Consider the following 18,273-nt stretch of genomic DNA (forward strand, 5'->3'; position numbering starts at 1 on the left):
AATGTACATTCACTTGTTTTGGCATGTGTAAGTTTCAATGGAAGTATTAAATGGTTTTTATCAAAAACTCTGATTAGTAATGTTAATTCTAAGAGTACCAAACCAACATCTCCACTGTACTGAAATTCCAAGATGAGGTAAGTGCCAGAACAGTCCTATTAGGTAAGGTGAATATTTTGGGGGAGTTTTCTTCCCAGCTTGTTCATTACCCATGCGAGGCAGTGCTACTGGACCAGCATATACAATCCCCAGGTGGCAGCCACCTCATTCTAAGGTCTGTGCTTATGCTACTATTTCTAGTTAAGTTTTAGTAGATGTAAATTAATGCGAATCAGGTTCATTTCTTTTGAAGTATATATAAGCTGCTATCAAACAGGAAGCTGGTAATTCAAATGTGGGAGGTTTCCAGATCTCCCAGTCCCATTCAAACCTAAAATGAAACAAAACCGCAGTGGGCCTGGGAAGCCTTAACAACATTGCAGCATAGGGGAGGCAGAAGCTGCAGTGTCCTAAAGGCTGAGGGTCTTTGGTACTGACCTATTCCTTTTGCAGTCCTGTTCCATTAGGTGCCCAAGGAACCAATCAGCCAGCTGCAGCCAGCCTGTGCTGCTAAGCAAAGGGCTAGTCAGCATGCTCAAGGCTGCCTTATCTAACAGAGAAAACACAGTCCTCCACCTGTACTCCAGACTTTTTTCCCACCTGCTGAAGTATAACACACATACATACACTGCAGAACATCAATTAAGGTTTTAAGAGACACTAACAATTATTTAAAAATTCATTAAAATATTCAACTTTATTAACAGTATATTTACATTTTTTTTCTTGCTCTTGGTCAACCATGGTGAATGTTCAAAGGTAAAAAAGCATTAAGCAATAACCACAAGATGAAAACATTTTAAACCTATACAATACTTTATACACAAATTTATACAAAGGAACACTTAAATAATACAACTGGACACAAAAATATACACTTTTAGAGAAATTCACATCAGTAATTGTATAAAGCTCTCTTCTGTACTAAGGGTCCTGAAAATTTAGGACTAAAACATTAGCTCTGTAATGCAAAAGGGTTATTGTGACAGTCCTCAAAGGCCACTATATAGCACACGGACATATTCAAGGCTATCAGCTTATAGTTCAGTCTGTGTATTCAAGTTTTGAGGTCCTTTATGATTATGCAAACATCAGAAAGATAGTGGTATAATAAACGGTACTTAGGAAAGCAGAGTTTTGGAGCCAATATTAAAAGTTGTAGGCTCAGATCACCCACTTAATATTTAAACAAGTGTTTGATACTACCGTTTATTCAAAAATAGAAAGAGTAAATGCACTTACATAAAAATAACTTTTACTGTTCAGCAAGCGTGCTCATGTGATTTGTATATTAGTACAAACTTAAAAAAAACAACCTGCCATGTGACTTTTAAAATAAATGATACCAATTCACCACCTCCCTACTTGAGTACATTTACATTAAGGCTTTGAATCATCTGACCCAAGATTTTACAACATTAAAATGAATGGGTCCACATGGATGCTCGTATGTCTCATTGAGACTTAGCATGACTAGAATTAAAGCTCACCACCTTAAGGAGACAGAAGGACACATGCTCATGCCTTGACTCTTCTTTTTTGTCTCTGAACTAGAATGTAAAGTTTAGTAGTAACAGTATTTTATGGCAAGAGACAAGTACCTAACAGTTTGTTTTCAAAAGCAACTTATTAATTCAGTGGCAACATCTTTGGAGAAACTTCCTTTTTTTTTAAATTCCTATGGATTTCATGCAGAAAGATACTTCTTAAGATTACCTTAAGAAATGACATTTTTGATGGAATTGGAATGTGTATCCCAAACTGCTGATGAAAAAAAAGTCCAAAAGATCTTTCTGGATTTTTGTCATACATTTGTATCTTGTAATAATGGTTCTTTAGCTTCACCAGGAGCTTGTGGACTGTGGGGATGGCCATGACTGCCACAGTGTTTCTTCCAGTTGCTGGATCGTACATTTAGGTTTGTGTGTTCAGGAATAAACAAGGCAACAAGTAGTGCCAGCAGCACAGAGCACGCTCCAAATAAGAACGGGGGTCCAGGAATTATAGAATTCTGCAATCAACAGTAACACCACCAAGTATTAACTGAGCCTTTAGATACATGTTAACAGACTACAATTGCTAGTTACAAGTTTCAAGAGTGGGAAGAACTTTTTCTTGCTACACTAGCCAACACAGCATTTGTCTCCATGTGGAGTCTTCTAGAAGAAATAGGGAAAGAATGTTGCATCCTAAGATTGAGGAGAGGGAGCACATGGTTCTTACTAATGCTTGCCAACTTCCTTTGCTAGTGCAAGTTCTTGCTGCTGCGTTTCCTCAACAAATTAATATCTATTAGGAACTAACAAAATACGGAGTGCTTGGTTAAATGACAACAAAACAAAAACATATGAGAGAGCTAAGTACAGTGTTGGAGACAAGAGCAGAGCAGGATGCTGCTGTTATCAGTCCATCCTTCCCTCATTCTATTCTCTTCACAAGGGTCATCAGTTGTCTAATTACTATCAGCTGTATCTATTTGAAAGCTAAACTAAAACATACCAGCTAGGTAAAAACAAACAGATCAACAACCCTTCCCAATTGATTTCAGAACCTCTTTTTACATGCTTCATTTACAGTTAGCATAACAAAATGTAATACAGCATCATATTCAAGAACTGGTGGGCACATAATCCCTTCCTAATTTCTTTTTTGGAATCAGTAAATAAAAGAAGATTACCTGTTGTAAATGGTATTGTGTGACCACGCTACCTCCTGATGGTGATTCAGGCATGGGGAGTTCATTCAGTTCAACATGAAATATATAGAATATAAAACCATAAAGTGCTGGTCCCAAACCATTACACAGTCCTCGAATTCCTGTTATCATCCCTTGAACAACACCTAGGAAAAGTGAAATACGCTGTTATCTATCTATTTATACATATATAATTAACTTTTTAATGGATCAGTAAGACTTATTCACCTTTGAACTGATGCAAGCAGGAAAGCTTCTCTACATGGTGTTGCACTATGGGTAGCAATAAACAAGGGGCACAGAAAAACTGGCATTATAGTATATTCAAGTTTTTTTTTTCCATCTCCCTATAGGCACTGAGTAGCACTTCCCATGCTGTGCTTGTGCACAGACCAGTATATGTACGCAATATCCTTGCTATCAGTCTCACACAGGAGAGAAAGCGCCGTATGCAACCTGCACAACTACAGAAACTTTTGTCAATAGTGAGGAAAATGAACAGCATATTAAGTATGCTAAATATTTTGCTACTGTTGGGACCGGTTGAATGTTTGTTTTCCCTCTGTGCCAGGACTTGACACGCACGTATTTATTACAACTTCCAAGTAACTTGGATTTTAACATTTTGTGACCTGTGCTCAGGTGTATGGGCTACTCTGTGCCCAGATTACAGCTGGCTGACTAGCACAATGACAACACCCTGACATGTCTGTCTTCACTGTATGCTTTGACTAGAATTCAAAATATTAGGACAAAACCTACCTTGTTGGTCAGCATCAGCAGTTCGTGAAACCAGTGCACTTACAGCTGGGAAAGTAATACTGGACATGGCTGCAACAGCGCCAGCTGCCCACATCATCCTGCAAAAAATACAGACTCAAAGTAACTGCTTTGTGTGGACAGCGTTCTGCATTTGGAGCATGTGTATGTATGTATGCATGTATATATACACATGTACACATACTTAAGTGTCTCCCTTGGGTAAAGGATAAAATGCAGAAAAATACTGTATCATTTAGATATTAAAATTAAATTTACGTACCATGGTTCTGATCCAAAGCCATACCATGCAAGTTGTAGTATTTGAAATCCTAGGCCCAGTAAGATGGTATTTTTATTTCCAATGGACCGCATAAGTAAACTCAAAACTATTGTCTGACAGAAGGGGGGGGGGGGGGGGGGGGGGGGGATAAAAAATAACATTTTATTCTAAATGTTAAATACATGCAGATAAATTTAAAAAGCAACAAAACACCTCAAAACATTTTATTCTAAATGTTAAATACATGCAAATAAATAGATTTATTTTTAAAAGCCAAGTAAAATTCTCCAAAAGCAGTATTTGCCAAGTATTCAAGGAGCCTCTACCAAAAAACCAGCAATCATTTAGCAAGTAATATGAACAAACTGTTACCCCTTCTTTGATGCACAAAGGATTTTGTTTTCCCAACACAATACACTTGGACATTAATGAACCAAACCCTGGTTGGTGAGCTGTTTTTTCATCTAAGTTAAAGTAAGAGTGTTAATCAATTGTTAAGAGACTTAGAAAAACAGCTACAGAAAAGGCGAGCAGTGTTACACAAGTTCTCCACAACGCTTAACTCTTTTGACATTACCAAATCAATGAAAAAAATACACAACAGTAACTCACCTGTGCAATAATGGAAAGAATCCCAAGGACTGCTATAAATGCTGCAACACTTTCAGATGAAAATCCCATTATCTATATTAAAAAAAAAGGCAGTTTGATTATTAACTGTAAACCATGTACCATGATGTCACAAACATCAGTGGGGGAACACACAATGCAGAAAACCAGTATTATTCAACTGTTCCCTAACTTAGAAAAAAAGTTGTTTTTCTTTTTTCTATTAAATCAAGCAAGTATACAAAAATAAAGGGGCATGCATAGAAACCAAGTAAATGGTTTCCTCAAAAAATAAAAAAACAGTTTAACATAGTGAACCTCATAGCCCAAGAATAATGCAAATAATTACAAAATACAAGAAATTGTTTTATAACTCATTCATCTCTCTCTCTTTTTGTCTCTAAAAAGAGACAAAAACAGAACAGCAAGACGACTTCAGTCGGCTGCTGGAAGCTTTTAAATTATACTAGCGATTTATACTTTCCGTATTAATTCAGCAATTCTGAAAACTTTCCTATAAATTTACATTTGTTCAAATCCATACCAAAACATTAAATTACCTGTCTGAGGTATAGGAAGAAGCTGGAATATTGACCTGCCTCTGGGAGGTAGGAAAGAAAGACTGTTATGCAGATTAGCAGCACAACTGAGTCCTGGCCGACTTTCTTCAGTGACTACGGCAATAAAAAGGTATTATAAAACATTTCATCTTCATATTCAGAAAAGCATGTCAATTAATGAAGCTATTATGTGGTACCAAAACATTCCCTGCATGTTTAGCAAGATCGTTGGCAAAAGTATTAGCAGCAACACAAGGTTAAACTTGAAAAAATATGAGCTTTGTTTTTCAAGCCTGAAACATAGTAAATTCATTCTCTTCCCTGTCTGAAAAGCTCAACATTTACAAGTAACAAAGTTTGTATTTTAATAGCTTACTGCAAAAGGGTCAGCCTGTTCCCATGAAATGGGTGCTCCCCAGGATGCTGGCCTCATCTTCTCTGGCAGCGATTCTGGTACAGCAACAAGAATAAAACAAATGTCTAACAAGGCTATTGCTGTAGCCAGGACCACAACCAGGCTGTCTCCATAGACTCGACCAAGATAGGCACCAATAGCAGGGCTGGTAACTAAACTTGCCGCAAAAGTTGCTGAAACCTAGAACAAATAACGGCTGGTAAGATTTTCAATGATAGAAGTCAACAGTATTATTACCCACTTTTCCTCATTTTCAGAAGCCTAACCATTCTAATGAGGTAATGATTAAAAGTAACTTCTTTCCTGTGACTATGTGGTAGCAGCTGTGTATTTCAGATAGTCAAAATTTTTCACAGAAAACAAGGGGGGTTTTTTGTAAGTGGACAGCAATGTGAGGCTCACAGCACTCTTGCATGTACTGCCATAATTAGGTTTAATTATACAGTCTGCTGATATCTCTGGGAAGTGATGAGCTGTATTTAATCTTCATATTAGTGAAATATGCAACGCCTGTTAAGAAAAAAAATCACACGTATCAAGGGCATATTACATTTAATATGCTGGTTAATCCAACTGAGTACAATGGATCTTCACAAAGTAGTTTTCAGTTAACCAGCTGGCCTTGTTGTGAAAGATGTTAACTTCAAACCTGAAGGAACTTTGTCAACACATCTCAATCTCTGATGCGTACAAGCAGAAAGAAACTATTCAGTTCTACATCCATTGCTTTTGGCTCTTCCTGCTGAATATGGTAATGGATCCTGTAACTTGAATGGAACAAGTAATTCTGCTAATCCGTAATACACGGGGCGGTGGAGGCTCCCAAGATCTGGCAGGTTATCAGGAGATAATGGAGGCGAGTTGCAAGAACTTAAGACAGACAAGTTACTTCGCTACATTTGTTCTGAACTGAAGCACAGCAGTGTGATTGAAGACACAAGCAGGAGTAGTCAAGATGATATACCATGGCAGTTCCAAAATTATCCAGGAACAAAAGGTTAGATTTTTGAAAAGATGACAGAGTAGTACTAGTGTGAGAAACAATGGAGGAATAACTGAAGCCCCTCAAATTACATCAACACTGACAGTAACTGTTAAGACAGACGTCTGAAAGACAGCTTTTAACATGGTCGTATTTTGTTGAAGTTAGAAGCAGAATATTCAAGAGATATAGGACTGGATGACAAGAACAATTAAACAGAAAAACCTTACTCCAAACTAAAATCAGCTTGCCACAGAAGAAACAAAAATACAATTTTGAAAAGCTTTACCTACTGAAGTGTTTAGTACTGAATACCACAGAAACAGAGCCAAAAAAATACATACCAAACCATAGGCCATGCTTCTTTCATGTTCTTGGGTTATGTCTGCTACATATGCAAAAACCACAGAAAAGGTCACTGCAAAAACTCCAGAGACAGAGATGACAGCGAAGTACCACCTAAGAGCATTGTAAAAAAATTAGAATGGGTAAAGAGAACAAAAATTCTCTATTTACAGTCCAAGTACAGTTCAACAGTAAATTATCTTGTCCAACTTTTCCTGATAAATGTTAAGATAAACTTGGATAAAGCCAATGCGAACGTGTCTCGATACAGTTGTGTAGTTCCTCCTTAGCGCACTGAGTACACAGATAAACAGCATAATTTTGTAACATCTACAAAAAGCTGCTGTGATTAAGTACTTCTAGGAAATGGGGTGTTAGACTAACTTCAGCCAGATGCCTATGACACAAAGCAAATTAGGAACTTCAGTATTTTGAGAATCTGGTCATTGAAAGGTTTCAACATTAGCCTTACCTTTATGCTATAGACACTAGCACTCATTATTTGAAACATTAGTCTACATTTAGAAACAAGCAATTTCCCAGGAAAGGGATGAAGAATCCATGAACAATCTGTGTGACCAGAAAGGAAACTGAAAAGGCTCATGGCGCTACCAGAACAGCTGGCTCTGCCCTGCATCAGTGCAGTCTGTGTTACTTCAGCTACACCCTCAGGTACAGCACGCGGGTAGTCCAACAACACAGTTCTGACTCACGCACTACCTGGGGAACGTACATGCCAGTTAAGAGCTTACCAACTTGCACACGGCATGAAAGCTGGTGGATTTTAAAACTTGAGAAACAAAAGTATAAAATTGCAGCAATGTTTTAAGGTTACAAATTGTTACTCCATGCACTAGCTAGCATTAGATAAGGTTTTAATTTCTGCATAGTTGGCTAGTATTTGAGCAATATGGCCACAATAAAGACCTGCACAGTTTACTGGATAGCATTCTAGTATCTTTTGCAAATGTGCTGAAGTAGGAAGTGGGGCCTACAGCACAGAGCTCAAAACCAGCAGCTCTTAAAATTCTGATCAAGTCGTTTGGCCTCATGGTAGCCACTTCACTTTGACTCTGTTCTCCCAACTTTGCACTGAAGTAATACTAAAGCCTCAACTTTCCATGGAGCACAAACCATATTTTATCAACAATGCTACAAACATAAGCATTGTATAGCAACATTGACAAGAAATGGCAAATCTAGTGTGAAAAAAATTTACTAACCACGGGCTGATCTTCATTAGTGGTATCGGTGCGCAGGTGAAAAATACTGTTAGCAGCAAAAAGGACTTCCGTCCCCACACATCAGACAGGGCACCTATGAGTGGGGCACTGAGGAATGATAATAAGCCCTACATGAAACAAAATATTTTAAGTTAGAACTAAGTGGTTAGAATCGCGATAGCTGACCATACCACAATCTGATAGCAGCCTGGGCTCTATTTTCATTAAAGTTGATGACTACAGTACAATGCATCAAAGGCAATATGATCAAGCATTACTGATCTATTACATGTCTGGTTACATAAAATTTGAAATTTGTTACCTCAGAACTAAACAAAGTACAAAATGCAGATGATCCAGTCATACTAGCAGTTTCATGAACAGTGTTTTATATATTTAGAATTCACATAAATGTAAGTAATTGAAAATACCCTACTGGAACAACAAGCTCCAAGTAAAAAAATTCTCAAATTTTAACACCATGTGTGTCATTTGGGATTACTCAAATACCTTTTTATTTGCTCAACCCAAACAGCAGGTACAGACCAAGCAATATCTTAATAAAAGTAAAATGATGCATATTTGCTTTTTTAGCAATAATTTATTCCCGTTTTATTTATACCATGAAATCTATATTGAAAAACCTCTTGAATGCTTCTCTCAGTTGACAGTAATTTCTATATTTCTCACACCATTCACTTTAAATTGTACTTGTGATTAATTTTTGTCACCTTACCTTTACTCCTTGAATCAGACCATTCATTAGAAACGTATGTTTTGGGAAGGTTTCATGCAAAACCTGGAGAAGAAATATGAACACTGTCATTTACACAATATTAACTACAAATATTGCTCATGATGCATCCAACTTCTACAATGGCACATGCACAGTAGTTTTCTATTTTCATAGAATACAGAGAAAGAAAAAAAAAAGACACCACAAATAATGTATTTAATCTTTAATTCACATGGAAGGTATTTTGAGATTTTAGCTTTACGTGATAGGGACCTCAGGTCTCTCAACACTTTGGGAAGGATCCATGTCTTCCAACTTTTGTGTCTGAAATCTAAACACGCCACAGAGAACCTAGAAAATTATCTCAGACCAGACTCTCCACATGTTACTGTGTTATCAATTCAGTGACCAGAGCCTAGACATGCAGGTTAAAACAGGCACCTCTCTCAGTCTGACTTGTATTATGTGAGGCAGATTCCATTCAGTGACGGATGTGCAGTTTATATCCAAGAGACTGCTCATGGTTAACATCAGCTTACAGAGCCGCACCAAGACTGCATTTTACGTGGAGTTTGCTTGGAGATCTTTAAGCCTTTGCTCCTTTTAATTTGTAAGCATATGCCACTCTCAAAGATTAAATCCAAATAGAAAGCAACAAACTACATTAGAAAATAATTTGGTACAAACACATTGGTATGACTGTCTTGCTAATCATAGGGAAGCTTTGACTGGTGTAACAGGGTCTGAGCTCTGAAGCTTCTGTTTCAAGCACAGCACATCTCCCTACCTACACACACATGCTTGCATAATTTTACCAAATTCCAAGTGTATTTTTGTCCTTACATTTGTAATGTGTCAACTTTTTGTAGGATCTTGAAAGGAAAGATAATTTCATTACTGTCTTACTGGTTTCAAGTCAGAAAATATTTACATGTGAGCTTGACCATTAGCCAGCTTGCACATAAACAGCTATGCTGCATCATTACACTGCTTTAATGAAATAATTTTAAATTCCTGATTCCATGTAAAAACACAAAACTTTTCACTTGCACAAGAGAGCAGTTCTACGATATGTAATTTTCACTGAATTCAGAAGATGTTCAGTGCCTTTGCAGTAACTGCCCTATTTCCCATACAGTAAGAAAAAGCTTAAGCATATCACTTACCACCAGAGTGGGTGCTGTCAAGAGTCCCCAAGCAAAAAACTCCAAGAAGATCACTATAACAGCATGGTAGACGCTCGGTGAACCTATTCCTTGAGGCTAAAGCAAGCGAAAAAACAGGTAATTAAACATCTAACAATCTATCACAGTCATGAGAAATGCATGTGAACACTATAAACAGAAGGATTAAGAAATGAAACAGGACTCAAGCTAACTGGTACTGAGTGAAATTCCCTTTTTAACCCTTTGCTGCCAACGTCCTATAGTGTCTTAATCCTCCAGAGAACACAAAGTATGCTCCCATCTCAAATTAAAAAAATAAACCACTTATACTGCCAGTCTGGGAAACAAAGATGCTACTGAAAGCAGAAACAGACTCTTCTTCGGAGAATTAGTTCCTTTTCCTTGAGAAAAATGCTTAAGCCCACACAATGCTGCATGGAAATCAAGTTTTCATAATTTCAAAACATGGTAGTGTTCAAACTTGGCTATCCCAAAGTCTAATCACCAGCTCTATCAAACAGCTTTATAGTACTTCTGTTACTAAAAGGCATCATGGCTACGTACAAAATTTTGATAGCTCTAAATCAGGAAAGAAAAACTGAAATAATGAATGCCAGAAGTGAATCTCAGGAACAGCACTGACTGCTTCCCAAATACTGAGAGCAGGCCTAATAGCTACAATGTGCTTTAAATGTAGGAAGAGAGCTGGATAAAAGATTTGAAATAAGGAACTTCGGATTCTTAGGTGATTTAGTATAATCAGAAGTAGCTTTTGAGGAGAACAAAAAGGGCATGGGTGGGACAACCTGCTCATCTCATATACTCTATAAATGCTACCCTGTCAAACAACATGCCACAGTTCATCATTTGCAAATTGAGGAAACGGTGCGCTAATTATTGTCATGTGAAGGTAGCATGAACAATTCATCAGAAATCTCATATGCATTCTTTAAGCTTAGAAGTGCTGCCTTAACATCTACTTTCCTGGCTTTGTGTGAAGGTGAGTTACTAACAGAGTGGCCAATTTGATTAGACCTAGGATTTATACTGAGCAAACACACACAGGCTAAGGTCCTCAGCTGCTTCTCAAGAAGGCTCAGGGAGACCTTATCAACGTGTGTATAAGTATCTGATGGGAGGGAGTAAAGACAACACAGCCAGGCTCTTCTCAGAGGTGTCAGTGACAGGACCAGAGGCGCACACTGAAATACAGGAAATTCTAAAGTTAAAGTTAAAGTTAAAGTTAAAACTTGAACAAAACCAATCCCTGGAAACAGGCTGCCCAGTGAGGTTGTGAAATCTCCATGCCCCATGCTTGACTGGATGCAGCCCTAAGCAAACTGCTCCAGCTGACCCTATCTGGGGGAAGAGTGGGTAGTTGGATTAGAGATGTTCAGAGGTGTCTTCCAACCTCCAATACTACACAATTTTAAGTTTCAGTGACATAATACTAGAGTCTTTCTTTTATTACAAGATTTATGCAAGCCATACCTAGCTTTTCTTTCCAGATTCCAATACTTTCAACACAGAAAAAAAAAAAAGCCTTTTGAACAACTGTAGGAAATAAATACAGAAAAACACACTGGCTGTTCAGCCCTATTGCTAGAAAAGATCATAATTTTCAAAAGTAACCATATCAATACCTAGAAGGTGAGCTACAAAAGTACCTTAGCACTGTGCTGTTTTTCTTTCCCAAGCCCTCTTCAGTAAATACAGACATACCATACAGATATTTCTATTTTTTCAGCCTATTCTTTTAAGGAGATAAATTAACAGTCTTTATAGGTACAGAAAGTGGCTATAATGATCTTTACTTCCGACAATTCCTTTCCCTTTCCACCCACAAACCTTACTGTAGTTTTGGGTTAAAAATTTATCCAGCTCCGCACAAACCGTAAGTAACAATCTTGGTTGTTTGGCTCAGTCTCATACAGAAAATCAGGTTCACTCTCATAGTCCCCAGATTCCTGTCAAGTTACTGGCTCATGACTCCCCAAAGTATTACAGATGGTGAGGTAGGAGTCACAAATCATCCATCCCTGCCCCTCCAAGCACCAGGGGTCCAAAGCACTGTTCACATACAGCAAACACAGGCTCAACAGCCATCCATCTCTATGCCACCCTCGTCCAGTTCTGGGCAGCTACTCAGACCAAAACAGCAGAATGAAACCAGTGGCTGTTCCAAAACAGCAAACCAAAACAGTAGAATGAAACCAGTGGCTGTTCTGCACAGCTAAAGCGTTGGCAATTTGAGGCATTCAAGCAGGTGACTAGCTGCCCTCTGCCTTGTCATCCAGCTGTAAGCAACCTTATCGGATGTTTCCATTACATTGGCAGAAACAAACAGAACTGACATTTAATTCACTAGGGTTAAACTTCCTTGCTTTCTTGTTGCTAATGCTCACTTATCACAGTTATTATTATTTGTTCTTACCTATAAAAAAAAAGAAGTGATTTAGTCGCATTTAGACCATCACCTCTATAGCTATTTTTAAAGACTGTTGCAACTATGAAGTAGCAAAAATACTCCTGAGGTGAAAGAAAGAGGGAAGGAGATTAATAAGTGGTTACATTACAGTGCATCAAGATACGTTATGTGCATTCAGTCCACAAGACTTAAGTACCAGTATGATGTACTCTCCTACCCCAACATGCATAGTGCAGAGGCTGGGTATTCAGCCCTGTCTTAACTCTACAAACCTGCTCCGCTGTGCTTTACAAACTGTCTCATGTAGCATAATGTAACCCAATACCTAAGTGCAACCAAATCAGAAGGCCTTACACCTGGAAATAAAAGATAGGAACCGTCTGCATGAACAGCTTGAAACTGAGATGTTCCAACCAGAGTAATAGCAACCCTTCTCTGCAACCATGTAGCCAGAGCAGAGTGTATTTACGTTTGGCAAAATCTGTGGCACAAAACAGTGCTGTAAGAATGCCCCCTTCTCTAGTTAGAGAGAAAATGTCTTTAACCAAACACTTTGTACTGTCAGTCATGCCAGTGATAAAAAGTGTCTATGCCAGGCAACCATAAGAACACACATCTGACAACAACAGAATAACTACCAAAGCCACAGAGGCATCAGATAGAAGATCATAGCTGCTGCTCCTCAGCTGCAAAGGAAAAGGCACCAAAGAAAGCGCTAAGCTCTAATTCTCTCCAGCATTGCCCAGGCGTGCACCTCCTAATCCATTTCATGACTGCTTCAAAAATGCATAATCTTACATAGGATGAATTTCAACTGGTCATAAAGGAAGGCAAAATTAAGAACAGTGTTGAAACCACTTCAGTGGTGTTACTGCCTCTTCAGTGAATCTGACCACACACACTTGAGTACACACACCATTACACATTTTTTTCTGTGATACAGCTACTAACTAAGCTGCAAAGAGAACAACACAAAAAGACCACCATGTAGCAACCCAACCTCCTGCACCACCCACTGCCTCACCAAGGGGACCCTGCGTAACCTGTGGCAGAAGGAGAGCCTCTGCAGAGGCAATGCGTGATTTTCTCCCCTTTTGCTTGTTTTTTTTTTTTTTCATTCCACATCAGAATCAGTGACTAGAAGTGACAATAAATAAACTGACTGAAGCTCCCCATCAGTAAACTCTTTTTGCCTGTGACACTGCCTCATTAAAGAGCTGTATATTCTTGCCGGCAAAAGAGTCACAGAGTTTTCTTTGATGTCAAATAGTTTCAAAACAAACCAATCAGGCTGGAGACTGTACACTTAGATGCTTGATGAATTACTGGTTTGCCAGTTGGAGTTGTTCAAGACATGGGCCATTTTCATTTACATGTTTCCCATAATGTCACATAGCATGTTGTGTAAGCAAAGCAGCTAAGGAGACTGAGCAGAGAAGGCTAATTAAATGTTTCAGCAAACGTTAAAGAAAATACCCAAGCTTGAAGTTTTTGCTGTCATTATAAAGCGTACTCTGCTATACCAGACTTCATAACTTTAAAAATGTATTTAAAACAAATAAATTCTCAAAACATCTATTTGAAGGCAGAAAATATCACAAGCTGGTATTTTTGTTATCTAACAACAATCTACACACCTTCATCTAATGTTTATAGCCCATTTTTCCACTGTTTTAAAAACAACTGAAAAATCATACAGAACTCATGCAAGTTTGCATTCTGCTTTTGAAACTAAACTGGTGGTAGACACTGAATGCAGCACCCGAAGTATCAATGAAGTGGTTACACAATAACCTTTCTCCTCTCTTGGCAAAAGAAAGTTAAAGTTAAGAGATAAAGGATGCTTAGAAGTATATTGTATTTTAATCAAGGATTATTCCAGAGAGAAATTCTGAAGCACTATGTCCCAGGAGTAGCTACATTTACTCTGCTTCTATTACTCATTTTAAAATATTTGCATTTAACATTTGTACAAGGTAATCTCATACTTTTCTATCTTTACAAAAAGCAGGAAAGCATGTCCTGGAAAACATCAACATCCATCACTGGAATTAGTTTTGCTTCTTACCACCAAGTAATCCAGACAGTTGGTCACCAGTTTGATGAACAACTATAGTGACTCCGACACCTCCCTCTTCTCCATTATTGTTCCAAAAAGACAAACTGAAGGGCCATTAGCGATTTGGTCTGTCAAGACCTCTCTTTATTTGAAGAAATGATACTGTATTTAGAAGAGTGCACATCAAAGCCACACTATGCTACACTGTGGAAAAAAATCCAGGGCCAATGATACATTGGAAGTAACGCTACTCATCAATTGAAAAAAAAAACCCCAAAACCAAGCTCCAGCAGCCAAATCACTTAACAGCTTCTTCTTTCTAAAATGTATTTACGAGGAAGCAAGATAGCGGGAAGGAACTGCAAAACACTTGTTCCAGGCACCCTTTACGGGACTTCTCTGACGCAGGACTGTCCCACTCGCTGGCCTGTTCTTTCTCAGACTATGGAAACAGAGAGGACAGAAGGCTGCCGCGATGGGGCGATCCACTCACCGTGCGGGCAAAGCCCATCCCAGGCGGGCTCTGCACCGCCGGCAGGACTGCATCCCAACCACACTCGCCGCTTCCTGCTTTCCTTCACAACGGCCAGCTGCCTGCCCGCACCGTCCCGGGCTGTCGCGCAGCCAACTGCTGCTCCCAAGCATACAGCTGGCTTCCCAGCAGCTCCTCCTTCCGCAAAGATTCGTTTCAATCGTTTTCGAGGTAAAGTTCGGTTTAGACACGTACCCGCCCGATCTCGGACAAACGTAAGCGATCTGCAGTTACGGACGCCTAACTCCTGAGACGACACTCGCTCCCGAGCCCTAAAAATCGGCCCACGCTGAGAAAGAGCATTTCCGCAGACGACCTGAACCAGCCCGACGCCCTTACAGGTGCTTCTCGGGCAGCGGCCTCAAGGACACCCGCCCGGGGTGCCGGAACGCAGCTACCGGGGGCCGCAGCAGCCCTCACCATAAATGAAACTGAAACCCCGCCGCAGCGCTCAGCCCGCCGCCGCAGCACGGCCCGCTCGCACGCCGCCAGTCGCGGCTGCCCGAGGCCCGCGGGCACACCGGTCCCCCCGCCCCGCCGCTGCCTCGGCTCCCTGCCCGGCCGCTGCCAGCCAGGGCTCCGCCGCCGCCCGCCCCGCGCCCCCGGCCCCGCCCGGCCTCACCGTCCCGCCGTCCTTAATGATGATCTTCTTGGCCAGCATGATACTGCGGTTCACGGCGCGTTTCTTCTTCTTGCCCCCCTGGGTCATTTTACCATCCTACAGCCCCGGGGGGGGGGGGGCGGGGGCAGCAGCGGACCCTCCCCGGCAGCCGGGCCTTCGCCTTCGCCTCCCCTCCCCGCGCGGCCGCCGCCACCGCTCACGCACCCGGCGCCATCTTGGCCAGCCACCCTCGGGCGCAGCAGCCGCCGCCGCGCATCACGCGATCGCCCCATTGGCCGGCCGCCGGTCACGTGCGCAGGACGCCCCCGGCCGCCCGCCCTTTCCCCGGGCCCGCCGCGCCAGGGCCTCCGCCTCCAGGGCAGGCGGGGCCTCGCCTCGGTGCCTGTCGAAAAATTAATGGTTGGAAAACCATTGATGGAAAAAATAAATACATTTAAAAAAAATAAATAAAAGAGAAGAGACTGCTGCCAGGAGCCGTGCGGTTCGCTCTGACGCGACCGACAGGGCCAGCGCCCCAGCCCCGGGCAGCCGGCTCGGTGCGGCGGTGCCCGGCGGCAGCGCCCGAGGGAGACGGAGCCCCTCTGTCCTGGCGTGCTACCTCTCCCTCAGCAGCCTCCATCTTTCTTTTGGCACACCGCTCCCCCACCCCTACTGCTGGAGGCACTTGACTTTATTCCCTATCCAGACAACGCCGGCATTTCAAAATACACTGTGGTGGCCTCTTCCGCCCCGCAGAAGCCCCAGTGTCTCACATGCCTCCGCGAGCATCAATCCTCCGAGCTTGTCCCTGCCCCTCCTCGAGTCGAACCGAAAGGATTGTTTCCCGCCCTTTCCTCCCTCCCCGAGTGGCTGAGGGGCCTGGAAAAAAGGAGCAAAGAAAGGCAGCTCCGACTGGATATACCTGTTAGACATCAAAAGACGTTTTCTAGAGCCAAAGTACATAACCACAGATATAATCCATCTTAAAAATCCAACTTGGAGACATTCTGATTTCTTACTCTCAAGTTTTAGACTTAGTTTATGAAAGTTTTAACAACTTCAAATGGGCAGGCCGTTTCAGGTCCTGATTTACCACAGAGCCTGCACGTAAATAAGGTAAAGGGATCGGCTTTCCCAAGGCATCATACCTGTCAGTGGAGAAAATCTTTCAGAAACATGTGCTATTATTATTATTAATTTTTATGTGACTTATAGTTCAAATTCTTTCACTGCTGATGTCTGGCGGCACTAAACAGAGCAACATCTTTCCACATCCAGTACTATTATTACATTCACGATCTCAGACACAACTCTCCATGGCCATATCCACATACCAGTCTTTTCTGTATGTTCTTTTTCACTCAGTCCTCCATCTTCCAGCCCTCTTACTGCTATCTCCCCAGCTCCTGTGACATCCCTGTTTGCCCCAAAACCTGAGCCGCACATTAACATTTTCCCTGTCCATACGAACAGCGTCTGCATGCTGAACCTCGACCATAAGGTACAGACCTGTACTCTAGCTCCCTTACAGCACTGACACCACTATGGTAACAAAGGGGTGTAAATCACTCACCACTTAAGACCATGCTGGCTTAAGTTAAACGATTAGCCTTGACACCAAGTACCCTCTTATCTCATCATAATGCAGCTTTAAAGGAATTTAGAATTTCATGAAGTGCAGCCCTACTCAGGCCAATGGATCTACTCTGATCTCGCAGCAAGACAAAGGCAAGTAGACTCTAGCTTATGATAAAAAGCATGGATCCACAGGGCTACCCATAGGGGAAGAAGGATGTTTGCAGGCATTGCTATTATCAGTCATTTGTTACAAGTCCTCCTAAATTATGCCAAGTATGTGACAATTCTGTTCCATGGTTTCTGACCCCTTCTACTTGAAAAGGAGAGGGGTCCTAAAATTTTGGCATGGTTTCAGGTCTACTCATTGCAGAGAGTGCTGTTACATTTTGGTGGGAAAGTCACACACAGTCATGTACATGACATGTAAGGAACTCACATAAAGTTTAACACAACTACATCTCAGCAGAGACATTTTGCAACTAGGCTGATTAACGGCTGTTTTTCTACCCACACCTTTATATTAGACCAGGCCCTGTTACTGATGTCATTATCCCAAAATAAATGCATCTTAAATATCAAGTTTGCTCATGGAGGCTGAGCAGACGATTCAAGTAAGAATTCCTAAATTTAGAATAAACTCTAGATAAATACAACTTGCTTTTGCTGTCACGAATTTCAGCCAGCTACACGTTTTCAAATATCAAACTCCACTTACCTAGGTTAAGTCCTGACATAATCTGCTCTGCCATTATTTAACTGAGAGACAAAATCCCGACAAACATTTAATCTCCTGAAGAAAAGAAATAAAAATTGTCTGTTACATCTAAACACCTGTAGCGTTCAACCTTCTGTACAAAGTATATGCTTAATAATACTACCTGCTAGCTCTAAAAGATATTACCACCTCTTTGGAAGCTGAATGAAAATGGACAAAGTACTTACCATCTCCCCAAGGGAAACCCTCGATTCTAAAGCACAGACAGATGATGGTTTCAATGGTTTCAGTTAAGACTCCTACAGATTGCTTTTAGGCAAAACTCAAAGAACACTGTCCCCTGCATCCCAGTGGTCTGTACCAGCTATGCTCCTTTGGTTAGTTGATGAATAACTCATTTCTGTCACCTAATGGCCTAAAAATTTCAGTGTAAATCATGCTGCATGCGATCACTAAGATCAGAGTGGAACTGACAAAAGGAACCGAGA

At 40.9% G+C, this 18,273-nt stretch overlaps 1 protein-coding gene across 2 annotated transcripts; it reads right to left on the bottom strand.

Moving 5' to 3' along the window:
• Positions 1–1,311: 1,311 nt before the first annotated feature.
• Positions 1,312–17,808, bottom strand: MFSD14A (major facilitator superfamily domain containing 14A). 2 transcript variants are annotated; one of them, XM_069789516.1, is made up of 12 exons: positions 17,786–17,808; positions 9,873–9,968; positions 8,707–8,769; positions 7,971–8,098; positions 6,747–6,861; positions 5,382–5,600; positions 5,006–5,119; positions 4,449–4,520; positions 3,837–3,949; positions 3,557–3,654; positions 2,777–2,940; positions 1,312–2,110 (listed from the first exon to the last, which is right to left on the bottom strand). In XM_069789516.1, the coding sequence occupies exons 3-12, from the start codon at positions 8,731–8,733 to the stop codon at positions 1,904–1,906; spliced, it is 1,257 nt and encodes a 418-aa protein (XP_069645617.1). In that variant the 5' UTR covers positions 8,734–8,769; positions 9,873–9,968; positions 17,786–17,808; the 3' UTR covers positions 1,312–1,903. The 2 variants fall into 2 exon arrangements, with proteins under 2 accessions (XP_069645617.1, XP_069645616.1); XM_069789515.1 differs by lacking the exon at positions 17,786–17,808 and adding an exon at positions 15,514–15,763.
• Between the last annotated feature and the right edge of the window lie 465 nt (positions 17,809–18,273).

Source organism: Haliaeetus albicilla, chromosome 8 (assembly GCF_947461875.1).
Source record: "Haliaeetus albicilla chromosome 8, bHalAlb1.1, whole genome shotgun sequence".
Taxonomy (NCBI): domain Eukaryota; kingdom Metazoa; phylum Chordata; class Aves; order Accipitriformes; family Accipitridae; genus Haliaeetus; species Haliaeetus albicilla.

Bases quoted from the DNA above. Each gene is read 5' to 3' on its own strand.
- MFSD14A (XM_069789515.1), bottom strand. From the start codon at position 15,600: ATGACCCAGGGGGGCAAGAAGAAGAAACGCGCCGTGAACCGCAGTATC. The intron at 9,969-15,513 runs GTGAGGCCGGGC...CGCTTGCTTTAG, and splicing joins TCATTAAGGACGGCGGGACG to CCTCAAGGAATAGGTTCACC. The intron at 5,120-5,381 runs GTAAGCTATTAA...TTATTGCCGTAG, and splicing joins AACAGGCTGACCCTTTTGCA to TCACTGAAGAAAGTCGGCCA.